General features: G+C 35.8%; 1 protein-coding gene across 3 annotated transcripts; it reads left to right on the forward strand.

Moving 5' to 3' along the window:
- The first annotated feature begins 3012 nt into the window (after window positions 1-3012).
- Window positions 3013-18359, forward strand: LOC125646907 (uncharacterized). 3 transcript variants are annotated; one of them, XM_048873507.2, is made up of 5 exons: window positions 3013-3169; window positions 8397-8728; window positions 12984-13025; window positions 13517-13598; window positions 16387-18359. In XM_048873507.2, the coding sequence occupies exons 2-5, from the start codon at window positions 8491-8493 to the stop codon at window positions 16673-16675; spliced, it is 651 nt and encodes a 216-aa protein (XP_048729464.2). In that variant the 5' UTR covers window positions 3013-3169; window positions 8397-8490; the 3' UTR covers window positions 16676-18359. The 3 variants fall into 3 exon arrangements, with proteins under 3 accessions (XP_048729464.2, XP_048729465.2, XP_048729466.2); XM_048873508.2 differs by lacking the exon at window positions 3013-3169 and adding an exon at window positions 6308-6417; XM_048873509.2 differs by lacking the exon at window positions 3013-3169 and adding an exon at window positions 6848-6943.
- Window positions 18360-21883: the final 3524 nt, after the last annotated feature.

Raw genomic sequence — 21883 nt, forward strand, 5'->3', positions numbered from 1 at the left:
CATGTAGTGATAGTAATGACACTCCATGATGCTGGTATGAAAACTTTAAAGAAATATACATTAGCTAAATGACTTGATCTTTGTTATATTTATATATTATTATTAGAAATATAAATTCAAGAACCCATGCATTGACCAGTCCCCATGACCATATCAAATTGAGGCAGACTTTAAATAGTAATATAATAGATATCTAATAAAAATGTCAAGAAGACTCAACTTATTGATTGATATGAAGATTTATAATCAACATTATGAATTATTTTACAATAAAATGGAATTCTTTAAAAAACTACAGACCCTAAATATTTTCTTTGATATGTCTAATAGTATGCATATGTTTTTAAAATATGAATTCCGATTTGTCAAGAGCTGAATGGTGACCACTAAAAGAAATGATTTTGTGCATATGAAATAATATTTAAAAAATTTGTGTGTGTTTATATAGAATACATGATTGAAGGAAAAAACAATGATGTGTATATAAAATAAATTGAAGAAAAAAAATCCAATCCATCCTGAGATTTGAACCCGGTACCTCCGGCATACTAATCCAGATACCTTACCACTTGACTATCTGTGATCTGAAATGATTAGGAATACATTATAAACTAATCATTGCATCTCAAAAAGTCATATCATGTCTTAAATTTTTATATGCAAATTCGACTGAAATCTACATGTAGTACATAAAACAACACTCTTTTGAAATGATACCTACTCCTACTGATCCTCAGTTAGGCATAATCTACATTTCTCTCTGAGACAAGAGGCGTTTGTGTGGAGGATACGTAGATGTCTGCTATTATTGCAGACAATTACAAATGAAACATGCCGTCGATTAGCCTAGGCCTAAAACATATCATAGCGTTACTGTTGAAAGTATGACTTTTTGAAACAAGGGAGGGGGTGTCATCTGTACACAGTCGTCTCATACAATGCTACATTGTATAATACAACATTCGTTATGATTTTTATGCTAGTAATAATAAATATTGCGAATTTTGACTTATTAAATATGTAAATCACACCATTTGAAATTACCGTAATGCGCCGACTTGGTGACATGTCATATAAGAAATGTTGCTCGGTCTTCGTTGTCGGCTGCTCCATAAACGTTCTATCTTCAGTGACGGCATATGCATCAATGTATTTCTGACACTCTCCGAAGGTAAATATATTCGTTTCCTTTAGATGAGGCTTGAGGGTAGATCACACTCTGTCAGAATATTGTCCTACACGGCATTCAGTTTTGGATCCGCCATATTCCGCGCACTTAGTGTGTTGACAACGCAGCACCTTTAGCGATCATCGAGGTTAAATTCAAGAACGATAACCGAAATTGCATTAAAATCGAAACATTTAGAGAGGTTTTAAAATGTTATATTGAAACTTTCAAAAAAAATATTTATTTCAGAGCATGCATTTTTTATTTGTTTAATGTTATATAATGATATATTTTCATACCCGCTTTGCTGTTTTTAGATTTCAAAGGGATTACAAGTAGTGTTTTGTATAGATTTGCACTGAGCGTGAATTCTCCATGTTCATAATTATCTGTCCATAGTTTTGGAACAAGGCGAAATAAATCAAAACTACTTTGTATATTTGCTAAACATATTACGGTGAGTTAGTATGCTAAGTTTGGGTTCATTTCGTGAACATGGACTTATCACGAAAATGCGGTTTTGCCTGATTTTTACGTGGAACCATACTTAAATAGTAAAGTTAAAATACAATCAGTGACTCGTTACTAAGAATGCATTCAGTACAGAGCTTATGTGTCCTGACTCCTAATCGTAATTTGTTCTTTCGATTTCATTCTGTTATATATCGGATGGAATCTTGAAAACCAAGGGGCCGTGCTATAATAACCAGGTTGGTGTGAGAGATGCCCACACTCCTTGATGGTCTTGGGATCTAGCTTCGGTGAAAAAATCCCGAGTAAAACTCAACCCCGAACCCCTCCCCCACCCCCATCCCCACCCCACCCCCCCCCCCCACCCCCAAAAGACCAAAATCATTTAAACTATAAACTTCATGGTTTCAGAGGATTCTTGGCATCAACAAAAATAAAAATTAAAAATCCCATTTAACCGATCAACTAAACCGTAGTTTAGCTTCTAGGTACATTGTACATGTTGATTTCGGGTTTGGTAACTTGTCTTTAGGGTTATGATGGTATTTCATGTAGAAAATACATGTACTTACAAGCAAGGACCTCTAACATAATTATATTTACATTTCCAAAGGGTTTGCATTTGATATCTTCATAATGATAATAAGATGTAATGATAGCCATTTCCTTATGAATGCGATGCAGTTGTGGACATTGCGGGTATGAATCTAAATAGATATAGTATGTCCATTTCATGGACTTCGAATTTCAACAGAAATAAATGTAGGATATAAATATAAATATAAATCTCGTTTTCGAAAATACACTAATGTGTGCACTGCAACGCTTCATGAAGTATGTCGACGTGAAATGTTGCCGTTCATACCCGCGTGTATTTTTTAATGAATTGTCTCCAATAGCATATATTTAGGGAAACTAACAAAGTATAAAAACAACTTGATATATGCGGACATTTTCTCCGATTTGGTACTCGTAGTTTTAAAATACAATTCAACTTATCTACATTCACTGCATTATAACCATCAACTTTTTATATCACATTCCATTCGTTTCAGTGTGAAAGTTACCTTTCAATCTGGAGGTATGATTTAGTAGGTAAGTAAATTAAACTAGCCCATGTATTATTCGAAGACCTAGCTTGACGAATTGTCCTCATTACATGAATATGGGAGATTAAAATCTCTCCGAGCCAAATATAGGCATAATGTGTAATCGTTGAAATCTCTTCATTTTCAAGATGTCGTTGGATAAGAATGTGTGAATGTTTAGTTTACAAGTATATATTTCTTTCCTCATTTAATTCTAATGATATTCTATGTATCACTTGTCAAATTGCGAGGAAAATATACAATGTAATTTACCGTTTAAGTGTTTATGTTCTTTTCAAAAACTCACAAGGTTTTGTTTCCGTATGATTTGATTTTGATACACTTAAGCGCTGAATAGTAAAGTTGCAGTGTATTGCTATACTAACCGAGAATTAAGACATATGAATCATTGTGGTTTGGGATGAAGTCGCAGGAATGAACGGTAAGACTGATAACAGCTCATCATCATCTTGTTAACTTCTTTTTGCATTCATTTGTAAAGAGGGCGAAATAGAGAGTAAGGGAGATTTGAATTACGATTGGTGCATAAATTTCATTTTTAACAACATTTACTTCCGGATTTAAAATAAGATTGATTTTCCATGGTTTTTTTTACTGGGACTAGCACTAACAACTGTTGGTTTCTCATATTGTGGTGATTTATAAATAACGAAGACATCTAGGGATTGCTCCATTTTCCCAAATGAGATAAAAAAGCCACGACATTTATGCAAACTATATACTTATAGTTTGTGAACTATAAGAATATATCTAAAAAGATATGCAAGTAATGCAAGAGTGGATTTGAAATTAGGTTGGCTATTACAGACCATTTCACTAGAATCTCAAAGAGTATTTTCTGCAAAATTAAACAACTATGCCAACCTTTAAAGCCTCCTATGAAAACTTCGTTTACACAATGGGTTGAAAGAAAACATACATAGTGACCATGGTAGAAACTTTGAGTATAGTGTCTTTTAGTCATGTGTGGCGGTAGGAACGAGCTGCAATGCTTAAACATGGTGTCCTTCTCTATCTATGTCATGTTTAACCCCAGGGGCTCGTCTGTCAAGATTAACCAGACATTAGCGAGGGCGGACATAAATATCAAGTATAACATGCAAAAACCTTCGTCTGCTCCGTCATGGTTGTTATCGTGAGATCTCGTAGGTGGATCTACTGAAAAACTAGTTAGGATAATCTAACTGTGGTGAGGGCTTTAGAATGTCTCCCATACACACGTGATGTAGCAGAAAATTGCAGAATCGCCCAAAACATTTAAAATCACCAAAGAATATACGCGTAAATTTAAAACTAAAATTGAATACAACTAACCTCATTGGTAATTCGTAAGTCCTTACCATTGTAAAAACCGTATAAAATTATTGTAAAATGAACACCTTGAAATGTCACTTTTCTCGATTCAAATTGACTGCCATTGTACCGGAAAGTGTCATCGGAACACCCTGCTATTTTCCAAAACGAATGCTCAACGACGAACCACATACTACCATATAAGGAAAACGGTGAAACGTACCTTTCGCAAAGAGCTTGAAGACAAAATGAGTACGATGTACCGTGGACACAGAATTACCCTGTAAAACTGAAAGACGAACAGGCAGAAATAATATCTGCAGTGCTAGAGGGAAGAGATATGTGTTTGTCAGTGCAATCTGGTTTATTTTCTTCATTCAGGCCTGATGAAAGCATAGAGAACTTCTTTTCAAACTTCAAACATATGGTTTACATGGTTATATACTTGAATGGTTTACAAGTTATTTAAGTACATGTAATAGAGAACAAATGGTGATATATAGAAATATTTTTTCTTCAACAAGAAGTATGCCTGCTGGTGCTACCCAAGGGTCAGTCTTGGGACCTCTGCTTTTTTTTTTTAATTCATGTTAATGATGTTTCAGACAGTATGCTGTCAATCTGTAGATTATTTGCAGATGACAATTCTATTCAATGTTCGTCGTATAATGTTGCTGTAATTGAACGACAGGTTAATCGCGACCTAAAAATCTTAGACAAGGGGTCTAAAAAAACGGCTTCTTCAATTTAACCCTAACAAAACAAAAGCATTGGTTTTTTTTTACCATGAACAAATCCGTAGACCTCCCGAAACTAGTGTTTCAACAATGTCAGCTTGAATATGTTACTGTTCACAACACCTTGGTTTTACCTTTTCTAATGATTTAAGCTGGTCTGTATATATTGAAAACATTGTTAATAAAGCGTATAAAAAACTTGGTTTGCTAAAAAAGTTAAAATTTACTGTAGGAAGAAACACCTTATCAACAATGTATTCATTTCAACTTTTATTAGACCTGTATTAGAATATGCCTCTGTAGTCTGGGATGGATGTGCGGTTTTTTGATTCTCACCAGTTAGAAAAGGTTCAGTTATTGGCTGCCAGGATAGTAACTGGTCTTCCAATTTTCGCTTCAATAGATTCACTTTATTTTGAAACTGGGTGGGAACCCCTTTCTGATAGACGACAAATAGCTAAATTAACAAATATGTTTAAAATCCATAACAATTTAGTTACCCAATATCTGAAAGAAATTTGCCCAAATACTCGTAGAAATTTATCATCATATGATACCCATAATTCTAGCGACTACACACTTTCTAGATGCAGACTTGAATTATATAAAAAGTCATTTATTCCCGACACAGTTAGGAAATGGAACTTGCTGAGTACAGAAATAAAGGAGATAACTTCAATTGATAAATTTTAAAAACACATTAAAATAACACCCTCAAAACCACCTTTATACTATTCATATGGCCATCGATATGTTAATATTATTCATACCAAATTAAGACATTCTTGCATTTTAAATAATGATCTTTATCGAAAAAACATCATTGCCTCTCCATATTGTATATGTGGTCATATTGAAGATGCCCATCATTTCTTTTTTGCATGCAAAAGATACACTCAAGGAAGAAATTGTTTTTTCAATGAACTACTTCAGCTAAATGATATTGCTATTGTCGATACCCACTTTTTATAATGGGGAAATGAATATTTTTCAAATGATGTAAATTTTTATATTTTCAGAGCAGTTCATAAGTTTATTAAGAACTCTTACAGATTTTAATCGGACCTATATATCATAATTTTAAAATATGTTTTGCATTTTATGCCTGATTATGTACTTACATGAAACCAAAACATTCATTGTATATTATCATAATTGTACATTATAACTAACATTATATTTTCTGTGGTACGAAAATCTTTATTTGTACATGTATAGCATAAAATATTTTGTATACGGGAGAGGTTGTCTAAGATGCTAGAACTTGTAACCAATCCTTTTGTATATTCATACAATAAAATATGTTCAAATCAAATCAATGAAAGCAATTTTCATCAAGAGAAGTATTTCAAACTTTCATTTTAATTTAATTTGACGTTGCAGTGTTGAATTAACTTATATTTCTTAATATACAACGTTTATTCGAAACTATAAGTTAATTTCCCTGTAAAATAACGGCGTAGGAAAGATCGTGGTACATTTTCCGTAAAAGGTCATATCTCCATATTTGGAAGCTGTTCGCTTACACAATGACAAGTTCCGGTAAAATGGAGGCTGTGCACAGCGAAATTCAAACTTGTAGGTTTAGTTCTCTTTCTACGCTAATTAAAATGGAATTAATGGCGAGTCAGTTGTGAAGGTAACTTTTTTTGGTTGTACATTAATGATATGTGACATGATTTTACCGAAACATGTACTGAGTGCATTTTTTTTATTTTGCTACATTACGGGTATATGGGACGCATTCTATCGATAAACCGGGTCCGAGGGACATTATCATGTTAATGATAGAACATTCTATCTACTAAAAAATCTAAACATTGATAATCAGCGCGAAAATGTAGTTACTCGAGCCATTCCGACAAAGAAAGGAAAATAAAATAGTGGCCGAAAAAATACACTCTAAGTACTGTTCCTCTGTTAACTTTATATCAAATCTAAACATTTTCAATACCGACGAAATCGTCTACTCCTCCGTACTCAGTCATTGATGTAAACACTACCTTATATAGACATTTTTTTTTTTAGAATTACAAGCATATGTAAATAACTTGACAACCGGAAGTTAAAACTTCAGTATACATAAAATATGTCGCACACATATGAATTGAGAAATTGGAATATATCGAAATTGTTAAAAAAGGTATAGCAGAGCCTCACAAATAGTAAGTTGCAGGTTGTAAATTTAGATATTGAGTAAGAAACAGAATATCAGTTTATTTATGTGTAGAATGATAAAAAATGTTGCGGGAATGAATCACTCCCGCATCTGCATCTTTGCGGAGATCCAAAGGAGTTGTACCCCCCCCCTCCCCCAAAAAAATAAAAATCGGAGGTGGCTACATTATTGCAGCTAACATAAAGTATGTAGACGGAACTACCGTTAGAGCGAGTGCAGACACATTCGCATATGAGCAGATCCAGATATTTTCCCATGAAAATGGCTTCCTTCTATGTATTTTTAGGAGCCCAATTGAGCTATGGACTAGCATGTTGTATTTTACAACTGGATGTGTATACAAATAGGCAAATATATATATTTTCTACCTAGCCCAGGGGTGATGGGTTCAGACTTCCCTCGGTCGATCCATTAATATATGCGTGTCTGGCATGGTCTCTAACAATGAAATTAAGATAAGTCCTATAAAGAGTACAAAATCAAGAGGAGAAAGATGGAGCCCTGAACACACCAGGAATGGAATAAGGTGCCCAGTATAGAGAGAGATGGAGCCCTGAACACACCAGGGATGGGATAAGGTGCCCAGTATAGAGAAAGATGGAGCCCTGAACACACCGGGGATGGGATAAGGTGCCCAGTATAGAGAAAGATGGAGCCCTGAACACACCGGGGGTGGGATAAGGTGCCCAGTATAGAGAAAGATGGAGCCCTGAACACACCAGGGATGGGATAAGGTGCCCAGTATAGAGAAAGATGGAGCCCTGAACACACCGGGGATGGGATAAGGTGCCCAGTATAGAGAAAGATGGAGCCCTGAACACACCGGGGATGGGATAAGGTGCCCAGTATAGAGAGAGATGGAGCCCTGAACACACCGGGGATGGGATAAGGTGCCCAGTATAGAGAAAGATGGAGCCCTGAACACACCAGGGATGGGATAAGGTGCCCAGTATAGAGAAAGGTGGAGCCCTGAACACACCGGGGATGGGATAAGGTGCCCAGTATAGAGAAAGATGGAGCCCTGAACACACCGGGGATGGGATAAGGTGCCCAGTATAGAGAGAGATGGAGTCCTGAACACACCGGGGATGGGATAAGGTGCCCAGTATAGAGAAAGATGGAGCCCTGAACACACCGGGGGTGGGATAAGGTGTCCAGTATAGCGAAAGATGGAGCCCTGAACACACCAGGGATGGGATAAGGTGCCCATTATAATGCTCTATCGATTCCTCTATTTCATTACATCTCAGCCAATTGGAAAACATATCTTATTAAATCATATGATATAGATATTCAACTTTTAAAAGATTATCATTGAGAAAATATTGGCTAATGCACATATTATCTCAACATATATACATGTATAAACAAATTCAATGGATTTGGAAAGAAATTATTTTTTACCTTGCATGTATATTGATGCCTTAATTACATTACAGACACAGAATATAGGTGCATACAGATTACCAAAGAGAAGGATTGATGTATCTCCCAAATCTACGGATAGATAATCACTAGGTTCATTTCTACAAAATGAATAGCTCCCAAGCAGAAGTTACTTCCGCGAGTCAAGTATCCACACCCACAACGGACATTAGCACCACCAGGGACTCTTCAACGTCACAGAAAAGCACAACTATATATAACACCACAACGTCACTATTCAGCACGGTAATATACAACGATACGACCTGGAAGTCCACAACGCCGGAAGCTGTTCCATCAATCTCAATCAGTACACTTACTTACAGGGGGACAACGAATACTACAGGTATAATGATATTTTAAATGAAGATTTACTTTTTTCTAAGAATTTAAGAACCATACACTAGGGTGGTTCCATAAAGAACCACTCAAAATATTTTTACACGTGTTTTTTTTTTACAAGTGTATTGCAGTGTATACACATGTACATGTTTGGACCTATGTATTGCGGTATGTATGATTGTTCACGTGTAATGTGATGAGTATAACTGTACACATAATGTACTCTGTATAACTGCACGTGTAATGTAGTGTATATCATATTATATGCGTACTGCAGTGTGTATAATTATACTCGTAAAATACAGCGTTTATAATTGTGCGTTTAACTGTACAAGTGTGCTACAGTGTGTATGCTTGAGCACGTGTAATGTATTGTGCATAATAGTGTACGTGTAGTGCACTGTGTATAAGTTTTTAAAACGGTATGATATACATAGGAATGTGGACAACCCCGGTAATTCGCTGATGACTGTTGATATGTTGATAACTTATAGCATGTTCAGTTTGAGTATACATCTGTTCTCAACACTTTTCATGTTAAGGATTTTATTTATTTCTGAGTATATTACTAAAAATTCAGCTGATTACCCGCATGAACCTGAACTTTTGTTCACAAGTAGGACCTCTTGTGAATAATTTTAAACGTGTACTGCAATGTGAATAATTCTAAACGTGTTTTGCAGTGTGAATAATTCTAAACGTGTACTGCAGTGTCGATAATTCTAAACGTGTACTGCAATGTCGTTATTTCTAAACGTGTAGTGCAGTGTCAATTATTCTAAACGTGTACTGCAGTGTGAATAATTCTAAACGTGTACTGCAGTGTGAATAATTCTAAACGTGTACTGCAGTGTCGATAATTCTAAATGTGTACTGCAGTGTCGATAATTCTAAACGTGTACTGCAGTGGGAATAATTCTAAACGTGTACTGCCATGGGAATAATTCTAAACGCGTAATGCAGTGTCGATAATTCTAAATGTGTACTGCAGTGTCGATAATTCTAAATGTGTACTGCAGTGGGAATAATTCTAAACGTGTACTGCAATGGGAATAATTCTAAACGTGTACTGCAGTGTGAACAATTCTAAACGTGTACTGCAGTGTCGATAATTCTAAACGTGTACTGCAGTGTCGATAATTCTAAATGTGTACTACAGTGTCGATAATTCTAAACGTGTACAGCAGTGGGAATAATTCTAAACGTGTACTGCAGTGTGAATAATTCTAACCGTGTACTGCAGTGTGAATAATTTTAAACGTGTACTGCAGTGTCCATAATTCTATACATGTACTGCAGTGTCGATAATTCTAAACGTGTAGTGCAGTGTGAATAATTCTAAACGTGTAATGCAGTGTGAATAATTCTAAACGTGTACTGCAGTGTCGATAATTATATACGTGTACTGCAGTGTCGATAATTCTAAATGTGTAGTGCAGTGTGGATAATTCTAAACATGTACTGCAATGTCGATAATTCTATACGTGTACTGCAGTGTCGATAATTCTAAATGTGTACTGGAGTGTCGATAATTCTAAATGTGTACTGCAGTGTCGATAATTCTAAACGTGTACTGCAGTGTCGATAATTCTAAACGTGTACTGCAGTGTGAATAATTCTAAACGTGTACTGCAGTGTCGATAATTCTAAACGTGTACTGCAGTGGGAATAATTCTTAACGTGTACTGCAGTGTGAATACTTCTAAACGTGTACTGCAGTGTGAATAATTTTAAACGTGTACTGCAGTGTCGATAATTCTATACATGTACAGCAGTGTCGATAATTCTAAATGTGTAGTGCAGTGTGAATAATTCTAAACGTGTACTGCAGTGTCGATAATTTTAAACGTTATTTGCAGTGTCGATAATTCTATACGTGTACTGCAGTGTTGATAATTCTAAACGTGTAGTGCAGTGTGAATAATTCTAAACGTGTAGTGCAGTGTGAATAATTTTAAACGTGTACTGCAGTGTGAATAATTCTAAATGTGTACTGCAGTGTCGATAATTCTAAACGTGTGTTGCAGTGTCGATAATTCTAAACGTGTACTACAGTGTCGATAATTCTAAACGTGTAGAGCAGTGTGAATAATTCTAAACGTGTACTGCAGTGTGAATAATTCTAAACGTGTAATGCAGTGTGAATAATTCTAAACGTGTACTGCAGTGTCGTTAATTCTAAACGTGTACTGCAGTGTCGATAATTCTAAACATGTACTGCAGTGTCGTTAATTCTAAACGTGTAGTGTTGTGTGAATAATTCTAAACGTGTACTGCAGTGTCGTTAATTCTAAACGTGTAGTGCTGTGTGAATAATTCTAAACGTGCACTGCAGTGTGGATAATTCTAAACGTGTTTTGCAGTGTCGATAATTCTGAACGTGTACTGCAGTGTCGATAATTCTAAACGTGTACTGCGGTGTCGTTAATTCTAAACGTGTAGTGCTGTGTGAATAATTATAAACGTGTACTGCAGTGTCAATAGTGCTGTGTGAATAATTCTAAACATGTTTTGCAGTGTGAATAATTCTAAACGTGTATTGCAGTCTGAATAATTCTAACCGTGTACTGCAGTGTGAACAATTCTAAAGGTGTACTGCAGTGTATTTAATCACAGTGAAGTGGTAGAGCATTTGCTTCATGGCCGGAAATTCGTCACTTCGATCCCTGCTCGTGCCAAACCTTATACGGAACCCATCGCTAGTGATGGCTCCTTCGTCAAACGCTCAGCATTTACATTACATGTATATCACGAGTGTTTCGGATATGACCTTAAAACAGAGGTTTCATGTCTACAACTGTTTCAATATCAGTGAAACATTATCAAAGGGACGTTAAAGAAACAAATAAACAAACAAAATGTGGAGTACAGTATGCATAACTACAAATGTAGTGCAGTGTGCATAACTACAAATGTAGTGCAGTGTGCATAATCCTACTCATGTATCGTGGTGTCTATAATACACAAGTTTGGAGATAAGTGCTCTTTTCTATAAAAGGTGTATTTAGTTCTATAATGAAGTCAGAGTGCACCTATTGCCTATGAAGAAGACAATAAAAATGTGAAAAGCGATTTCTGTTTAAAGATGAAAATGTACCATAAAATGAAAACAATATAATTTCAAGTGATACGTATGCTAGATATGGTGTGTATGAGCACCAAAATAGCGTACAATGATCATAATATACCGTGTTTATGTACTTCCTGCATACTTATTGCTTAATTGATCTGTGTGTCAATTGATATCCGGTGATAAAACTATGCACGGGAAACTTAGTATGAACGATGGGTGTTTGTCCCACCTCGTGTGTAAACGAATTAGTTTCGCGTCTTACTGTTTACGAGAGTTCTTTAAGGGGCATAACTCAGACGCATCTCCAAACTTGCATATTGAACACTTTTAATGTAGTGAGTACAATTGCACACATGCAACGTAGTGTATTTAAGGACGCAATGAAATGATCATTATTAGTATTTCACTTGAATTCGTATAAGATACTCGTGTTTTTTCTTATTTAATTTGATTTGACATAGAGTTGTCAGATTTATATCACCAAGCCTGTACTCGGAGATTGCCAGCATAAAACAATTTGAATGAAATTGCATCAAATTGGAAACATACGAGAGGTTCTAAACGTCACGTGTTTCTTTTCCCGGCATTTTTACGCTTGGAAACATACATCACATTTACAACTGAAGAGAATGCTTAATTTAAAAAAAGGAATTTCAGTTTTCAAAGTGTACGAGGGTATCGACTGCGACTTTTCACGCTTCACGCTGGCATCCTTCATGAAGCGTGTTTTATTTCATTCATTTAAATTCTGCTTTCATTTCTGTTGGAATTCATACGCGTTATGATAGACGTACTATATTCTGTATTCATACGCACACTCCCAACTACATCACGCTTATCTTACAATTTGCAAATATATCAAAGGCAAAACAATAAAATAAAAAAAATAAAAACAACAAAAAACAAACAAACAAAAACAAAAAACAAAAAAACAAAACAAAAAAAAAAATACCATGGGAATTCTAAATTTGTAATAGAGAAGTAAATTCTTACAATTCATGAAAATATGTTGGGGTATATTATTTAACAGCTACAAAACACTTCAAAACTCATGTGTAGCCTCATTTGATATGATTTTAAAAATACTTGAGTAGCTCATCGTATTTATCAGATACACATATACAACATATACATGTAATGCAGGTGAACACGTAGTTTGTTAATCAATCCATCGTTTACTTTTCAGATGGCTCTGGACACAGTGATGAATTCAACTACAGTGACGGAAGTAATGAAGAGTTTGATTTTTATAGTTACACATTGACATAATGTATTGCATGATCATGTACATTGAGTTAGTTCACGCGATAACGTAAAACACGTTGATATTGTGCAATACAAACTCACACAAGTCACAATAAATAATCGCATTCCGTAATATAAGTTACATATGTACGGTGATGAAGAGGTTGCTTTAGTGTAACACAAATTTACCTTCATCAAATTAAATACATTGTAAATTGTGAAACACACACTGTATACAATAAGTTACATTAATGAACATATTGATTTTGTGAAACACAAGATGATTCTAAAAGATATTTCACTTCAGTGAATATGTTGATACACATGGATTCTAGAATTCAAACTGACACTAAAAGATAAATTTCACTAATAAACATATTAAAATTGTATGATACAACTCTACCTGTGGTTAAGTTACTGAACATGTTGATATTGCGATGTAGATTCACATTACTTTGTGCTTTTGTTTTATAGTTTTGGCTGCAACGATACTTGTCATCATTGTCGTGAGCTTGTTCACTATATCGCTGATAATTTATAGACAAAAGCAGTCCAGGTTAGTGCAAAATTACCTGATCCACTGATATTGCAAAGTTGGAAGATTTATTTCGATTCCCATTGCCTTGGCATCAAGTAAATGAAGTGCGTTGCTTCAGTAGTGACACACGGTTCAAACTATTAGTGATAAATCTCGTAATTCCTACAAAAAATTCAAAATAGAGAGTAGGAAAAACATGGGCACCTAGACATATCAGAGGTGGGATCATGTGATTATGAGGAGTAAGCATCCCCTGCCGACTGGTTACATCCGCCGAGAGCCCTATATCTTAATCTGGTAAACGGGGTATTTCGTACTAAAAACCAGCGTGTAAATATTGACCCAACAATCAGTATGAATCACGTCAGACAGCATTCGACCCATGATCGCTTGTATTTGCAACTACTTATAATGACTATTTAAACGAGACTATCGAATCCCCCAAAACATTAACTTATTTTTCAGTAGTCTGATTCTATTTAAAAACCGGCCAAACATAGAACATGTTTTCGCGTATCGAATCAGTTGAGAGACATAAACATCATATACTGGTGACGAAGGGATATTGTTACACAGATATGGAAAATTGATTCAGGAAAGTCTGAAGTAATCTCATTTCTCATAACGTTGAATTATTAGTTTGCCGTTAACATCTATGTTCAATAAAATATCCAAACATCAAACAGATATAGTAGACTCTGTGATGTATTTTATTTCGAGAAATATATCGAATCGACATATGAACGAAAATAGTACGTTATATTTTGAAATTACATCATTACATTTTGTTCACATACAGTTCAAGGTGGCCGGCATACATGTATTAGTCCATCTGTGATGTGTAACTAAATCTGACTCTTGTCCGATAAATGGACTTCTTTACAAGTACAAGAGGCTATGCTCCAACATTGGCGGGTTTGGTACCACTGCATACGTGCTACTTTGTGGGTGTGTGCAAGTAAAGGTATCTTTATGAAAACGATAGCCAAACGCATTCAGTCGAGTCCACACTGTTCGCGCTAAAAGCAAAGAATATGATAACCACTCCCATAATTTTTGAAAACTGAGCTGTTCGTAAAACCGTTTCGTCCAACCATCCTTCTAAGTGCACTGTCCCTTCAAATTGATGTTTTACGGGATCCTCCAGATCATGTACGATTTATAAAGTCATTTGTAAACATCTTACTGATAATTCTGCAGATGGTTGAATGGCGATAACCCACTTGATGATTAATTTTTTCAATGACATACCTGTTTTCCATATTCCAATAATCTGCCATCGCATTGCATTTGAGACTTGCTGAGGACCCATAATTTCGATGTTCCAATATAAACCCAATTTCGCAAACTGTACAGGTTAAAGAAATCACTGTGTACAAAACTCGCAGTTTTGTAAGACGTGAATACAACGCAGCCTTGTGGATGATTCTTTGCCACCAGCCTTGTGGGCGATTCTTTGCCACCAGCCTTGTGGGTGATTCTTTGTCACCAGCCTTGTGGGCGAGTCTTTGCCACCAGCCTTGTGGGCGAGTCTTTGTCACCAGCCTTGTGGGCGATTCTTTGCCACCAAAGTGGACAAGAGATAATTGGATGTACGTGAAAGGTGAAGATAACGAACAGTGAACAATCTCTTAAATCCTATTGGGAATACAAAATAAAGAGTGGGCAAACACTTTTGTTTTGATCAGGTAAACGGAGTAATCTGTAATCAAAACTGGTGTGCCGAGTACGGTCTAACAATCGGTATGAAACGTGTGAGACAGCATTTGACACAATAATAGATTATAGTGGCAAACTACATGTATATCATTATAACGATCATAGAATTTGCGAAATGCTGACTTTGAACGACACTGCTGAAACCTCTGTATCATCATCTTGTTTGTCAGTAGTCTACTTGTAACTCGATTTAAAAACAGGTTCAAACCCACCCCAAGGGAATTAAGTTGATCAAACTTGAATTTGAACTACCCTAAGAGACTTGCAGTTTGATATGTTATGCTTTTGAGAATAAAATTTTTAACGATTTCCCCCGATATTGTTATATAAAATTTTGATTCACTATTTAAGCCTCTACCGACTCCCCCGTGTCCTGATTGAAGGGGTCTAAATATTTCTTTTCTATTAACCATACAACACTTTTCAACATTTATTTCAGTCCTTAAGTCCTTATCCGACTATTTTAGTTTTATTAACGAATTGATTAATATGTTCATTACACATACATGTAAAAATAGAAACAGTAAGAAGGTGAGGATAAGGAGCAGTGGTCAATCTCATAACTCCTATTCATAAGCGATACAAAATAGTGAGTTGAGCAAACACGGACCTCTGGATATACCAGAGGTGGGATCAGACAAACACGGACCCCTGGATATCCCAGAGGTGGGATCAGACAAAGACGGACCCCTGGATATACCAGAGGTGGGATCAGACAAACACGGACCCCTGGAGATACCAGAGGTGGGATCAGACAAACAAGGGCCCCTGGATATACCAGAGGTGGGATCAGGTATCTAGGATGAATAAGCATCCCCTGTACCACAACGTTATCAACTGTTCTGTTGCAAACCCCACTCTTTAAAAATTCAAAATTCTCAGGTTTTCGTTTATGTAATACATGACGTCATGATAAATTAACTGAATGTTCGTATCCGTGTTATCAATTTTTATCTAAAATTTGTTAGGAGTCATGAGATTGATCACGGTTCGTTATCTTCACCTTTCATTTGTGAGTTTTATGTTTTGAAATGCAGGCAATTTGTGTTTTATGAAAGAACCTGCACCAATATGTCATGCATTGTAGGAAATTGACTTCTGTCAAAGGACAATGTGGACAATCCCCACCACCAGAAGATGAGGAAAAGGAAAAAGTAAATATCGAACCACCAATGTATGAGGATGTCGAGTCAAATGTCGAAATATCAATATTGCCATCACATAGGGCAAATCATGAGATTGAAGATTCTAGAATTCCTAAAGCTGATTGCATGATTGAAAGTAATCCGTATGTGGAGTGTCCCTCCAATGTGTATGACAAAGCCTATATACCCAGACCTCATGTGTACGAGCTACAGACTAACATATACGAATAAATCCACAAAGGAGAAGGCAACAGTGTTAATAAAAACACTCGACGGGGACACTATCCGTATTCATAATATTTAATTTTAATTGTTTCCATGTGTTAAATATTGACAAAGCATAAATATTAAGCTTCACATCTTTTGAGCACAATTGCGCTGGATGTAATGACTTTGCATGTACTGGTCCAATATTAATCTCAGTTGTCCAAACACATTATATATGTAGTACTTAATCCTATCTAGTTGAAAAGTTGAAAAGACTATGCCATGGACTACATTTTGTGGCGGTCGGATTGTTCAATCAAAAAGTTCGAAATCTACATGACTTTACAGTTTCTGTTTATCTGTGTAAAAAACGTTTAGATTAAAGGGAAAGGCAACCCTAACCACATTGTTGCCTTGATGAGTAAAGTATTACTTACTGATATCGTAAACGACAGTCTTTAACAGCAAAATCCTTGCTTAAAAATTAAATCATATTAATCTATCTCACATTTCAAATTACCCGCCTCTAAGAGAGCGACCATTGAAGTTTAATTTATTACGTCACACCGTTGGTTCCCGTTTATTTCATCAGCAGCACTGTAAACATTACAAGTCACGAACAGTTAAGATTGGAGCCGTACAGATTCGAGCCCGCTCTTTCGCAAGAAGAATTTAAGAAAAGAAGACGTTCAGTCGAGTCGCAGTTATATCTTTACAGATTCCTACAGTATTATTATAATTTACTAGTTTAGTAATGTTGTCAGTTCATTATTAGTAAATACCTGTTTCGTCTTTTATACTTGAAATACATCGGAAAATACTATTTTGTGTATTCCCTCCAAATTACAGGAAGTCAGACGATGTCATGTATATCTCGATCCCGATCTTGTTATTCATAATTGGAAATAAACGTGTTTATTTTGAGAATGTGGCACATCTTGTGTAATAACCAATGTTTCTGTGTTTATTTTTGTACATGTATTATTGATATACTTCCTTGTATATGTATAACTGCTCTATGTAATATGTAAATACTCATTGTAATAGTGACCTAGTAACCTAGTTGTTTACATCCGGGTCTTGGAAAAAAAACATCTGTTATGTATAAATACGGAAGCCCGTTGGCATTTGAGCAGTTGTAAGTTAAGTAGTTGTAAACTGAGCAGTTGTAAATTAGGAGGCTAGTTGCGACGAAGTGACCAGTTGATGTCGATAGAAATCGAAGTGTAAACAAGAGGTAACTGAGTCACGAATGCTAATGATTTGTTACTATTGATTTATTACTATAATAATAATCAAATAGATTTATTAATTTCTAAAACTTATTCTTTATTAAGTTAATTCATAACAATGGCCTCTAATTCAAAAACGCGATGTTTAACCCCTGCTTTTAAAGTTCCATGTTAATGTTTAAGACAAGAATTTGTAATTCATATGCGATTTTAGAATTTAGATTTGCTCTTAATATATGTTCTTTTAAACTTTCAAATTCCATATCATGAAGTTTTTCGTATATCGAGGGCAAAACGTCATTAATTATTTCCAATATACTGGTATTAAACATTTCATATATGTATTGTTATATGATATAATTATGCATCTATTTTACGTAATGATTGATTTGTGTTGCTTTTGTTGTGTTGACATCAACAATAAATCAATATTGATGAAATTACACTGTAGTTCAATAACAAGAACTATGACCCCAGTTTTGCTTTTTTATTTCTTAATTATCCTAGATATCCTTCAATAGTACATTCCCCCAATATTGACACATTTATAAAACTCAGGTGCAAACCCTTTCAATAACATTTACATACAGTGTATCAGCATTAGTAAAAAAAAAAAAAAAAAACAAAGATAGTGAGCAGCGATAAATCTCTTACGCCCCACAAAGAATATGAATTTAAAGAGTCAGGCAAACAAACGGTGGGATTAGGTGTCTAGGAAGAGTAAACATCCCCTGTTTACCGGTCACATCCAATGTCTAAATCAAATAAACGGTGTGATCCATAGTGAAAATGAACATGTTAACTTTCTAAAAATTGGCCTGAAACACGTCAAACAGCATTCGATCTAACGACAAATATAATAACGAAAACAAAACTTGCGAAATGCTGACTTGAAACGTTACTACCGAAGTCCCTTTTAACATCGACTTATTTGTCAGTAGCTTACTTTGATTCAAAAATTGATCATATGCAGAATATGTTTTTTGTATCAAACCAGTTGAGAGATAAACAACATATGCATGCAGGTAATAATTGGTTATTGTTGCATGGATATGGGATGACTATATAGAAACTAAAGTTATATCTTTTGCCGTAAAGTTGAGGTGTGTGTTTGCTGTTAACATCTTTGTTCAATAAAATATCCAAATATATATGAATCAGGCGTGGAAGACTCGTGTCTTTCATTCTAAATTCACTAGTATACGTGTATATCGATACATGCATGAAACTGGGTACTGTTTATGAATAAAACATTGTTGATGTCCCACAGATTTGATTTACAGGCTGGGCACAATGGACATTATATCCCTGTATATTGTGAGTCTTTAATACTGACAAAATGTTAAGAAACTCTCACTACTTTATGTGGTATGTGTAGAATTTACAACCATTATAAAGGAATATGAACAGGAGGAGAAACATGATTTTCGGAATACCAACTGTTGACAAGATTTGCCATTTTAATGAATACACTAAATACCCGAAATGTCTAAAACTTTAAAGAAGGGGAAAATGGGTAATAATAATCTAAATGAAATAGAATAAACAAAAGCAAAAAATTAAAAAAGCCAAGAAATAATATTCAGTTTCCTTCTCTAAGTGCAATATCACAAGAATAATGTTTTGATCAGTTTTAAGGTATTTGAGATTTTAAGTCTATCGGGTATTTAGTGCGTTAATTAAAACGGCAGCTCTCGTCAACAGTTGATGCTGCTGAGGAAAAATAAGTCGTGTAACGTCTACACGAAGAACATTATTAAAATATGAGGAAGTAAGTAGCGTATAATTGATGTGGAATCTTAATTGACAGGTCCGAAATCTTCCATACTAGTCTGAATTTCGCTGCTGTCATAGGCGAGAAACGACTCCGTGACCTGGACCGGTAAATGTCTTAGTAAAAATAAACAAGTGAAATCGAGAGAACGATGACGTATATCTTTGTTATTTTAAGAACCAGTGACTTGAAATTTGGCATGCAAGTAGTTAAAACATTAATATATGCAAGGAAAACGACAAACTACGCATAGCTTACCTAGTTTAAGATTTTTTAGGCATTTGAAGCGAGTGGTTATTTTTTTTTTATCTGTGTCAGAGTTAGACCCCTTTCTATATTTATGGTATCACAGAGTTCGGGCCCAAAACGGGCTTAGCCCCTGTGACCCAATCATCTACTTGGAATCGCGCATCTATAAGATCTGGAATTCGTATAATCAACGCGTGTGTGAGGATACTTGGACTGGTTCACAGACACGCTGATCAATATAGACAAGTTGAGTAGAACCTGAAATCTGTGTTGTGTACTTGTATATTATTAAATGCTTTTAATTCTGGTGCAGGCGCGGTAACTCTTGTAGCCTTGTTAACCTTTAGCCATAAACGTAATTAAGACAAAGAAGCGCATATTGCCTGTGCAATCAAAGTCTGAACCGAAACCGATTCAATCATTAACGGTTTTCACGCTTGATCAAGGTGGACGCCATAAACGTTCTAATTTCTATCACTACCATCGATCATTTATGTACCACTCATCGAGCACCATGCCACCAAAACGTAGAAAAAAAGGAACTTCAAATCAAGCTGAGCTGAGGGATAGGCGGCCAACACGTCAGAAATCGGGAAAAAGCAGAACTCTAAATGGGCTAGTCATTCTCGCCATAATCAAACGGTAACAATTAACAGGGCCAGGACAATCCACGGACACAAGTGCTGCTGATTCGTTACCGACGCTGATGGGCCGGGAGTCACAGCCGTTACCTGAACAACCGGAACGACCCTCTGAGCGCGCCCCAAGTAAACTCGGGTATACTCGTTGATTTTGAACAGCACATAGCAGGCAACCCCCTTAGGTTAATTCCGTTGATACTGGAAATCGATGGGGAGTAGGCATTGAGAAAAAGGAACAAGTGCGTAGGGGGTCTCGGCGTGTGTTGATAAGTGCAAGTCAGCCGCCCATCAGTAGACACTAGCATTTATGACCCTATATGTGTGCATGTGTCTCAGGCCATGCGTGAAAAAAAATTGGTCGGGATCTTTTATTTATTTGGCCTTGCTTCTAAAACAAGCTAGAGTTGTGCGAACTGATGCACATATCACTGAGGAAATAGTTATAAAAAATGGCCAACTCATGATAGAGAAACAGTATCTAAAACATATTCAAAACACCCAAGCCTGGACTACAGTTTTCATTATATACATATCCATTTATCTGGAGAAATTTCCGGGTAAAGCCCAAAAAATGCTTAAGTACATGATAACATACGTTTAGCTGCCAGCAGAATGGGTCACACGGGGTGGGCTAGCTATGACGAACAATATTGCCGTAAGAAGGAGCACCACCCTTCATCATCCTGGGGTATTGTAGATAACGAATTTTGGGTGATGCTCATTAATGTTTCGCCAAGTCACCCCCAACAGCTTGCAAGTTCTAACTAGCTGGTAGTAACACAGCTTTTCGTGGGCCAGGCTCAAAGCCAAACTCTGGGGGTTTAGACCAAGTAGTTGCTATTATGCATTCAACAAGGGATCCTGCTCCCACAACCCTTGCAAGTTTAAACACTAGTGTATCTATTGTGGGTGCCCCATCCCAAAATCAACTGTCCTATGGGACAAAAATAAGAGCAAATCCAATTTATATAGCCCTGCCACCACACCAATAAATTACAATAGATTATCATTTCAATTACAATCCTACCCTTACGAACAAGATATACAACAACTTTTAAGTGGTTTTAAAATTGGTTTTCATTACAATATTCAGGTCCCAGGAAATCCATGGAATCTAAAAATCTAAAATCTGCTCGTGAAGCCCCTCCCCCATCTGATGGAAGCTAAATTAATTAAGGAAGTCTCTTTGGGAAGAGTAGCAGGTCCTTTTACAAATGTCCCATTCCCACTCTCCGGGTATCACCTTTTGGTCTTGTACCTAAAATATGTTGATTTTAGATTAATTAACCACCTGTCTTACCCCCAATACTATTCGATATTATTACATTGACTCAGA

Source organism: Ostrea edulis, chromosome 6, assembly GCF_947568905.1.
Source record: "Ostrea edulis chromosome 6, xbOstEdul1.1, whole genome shotgun sequence".
Classification (NCBI taxonomy): Eukaryota; Metazoa; Mollusca; class Bivalvia; order Ostreida; family Ostreidae; genus Ostrea; species Ostrea edulis.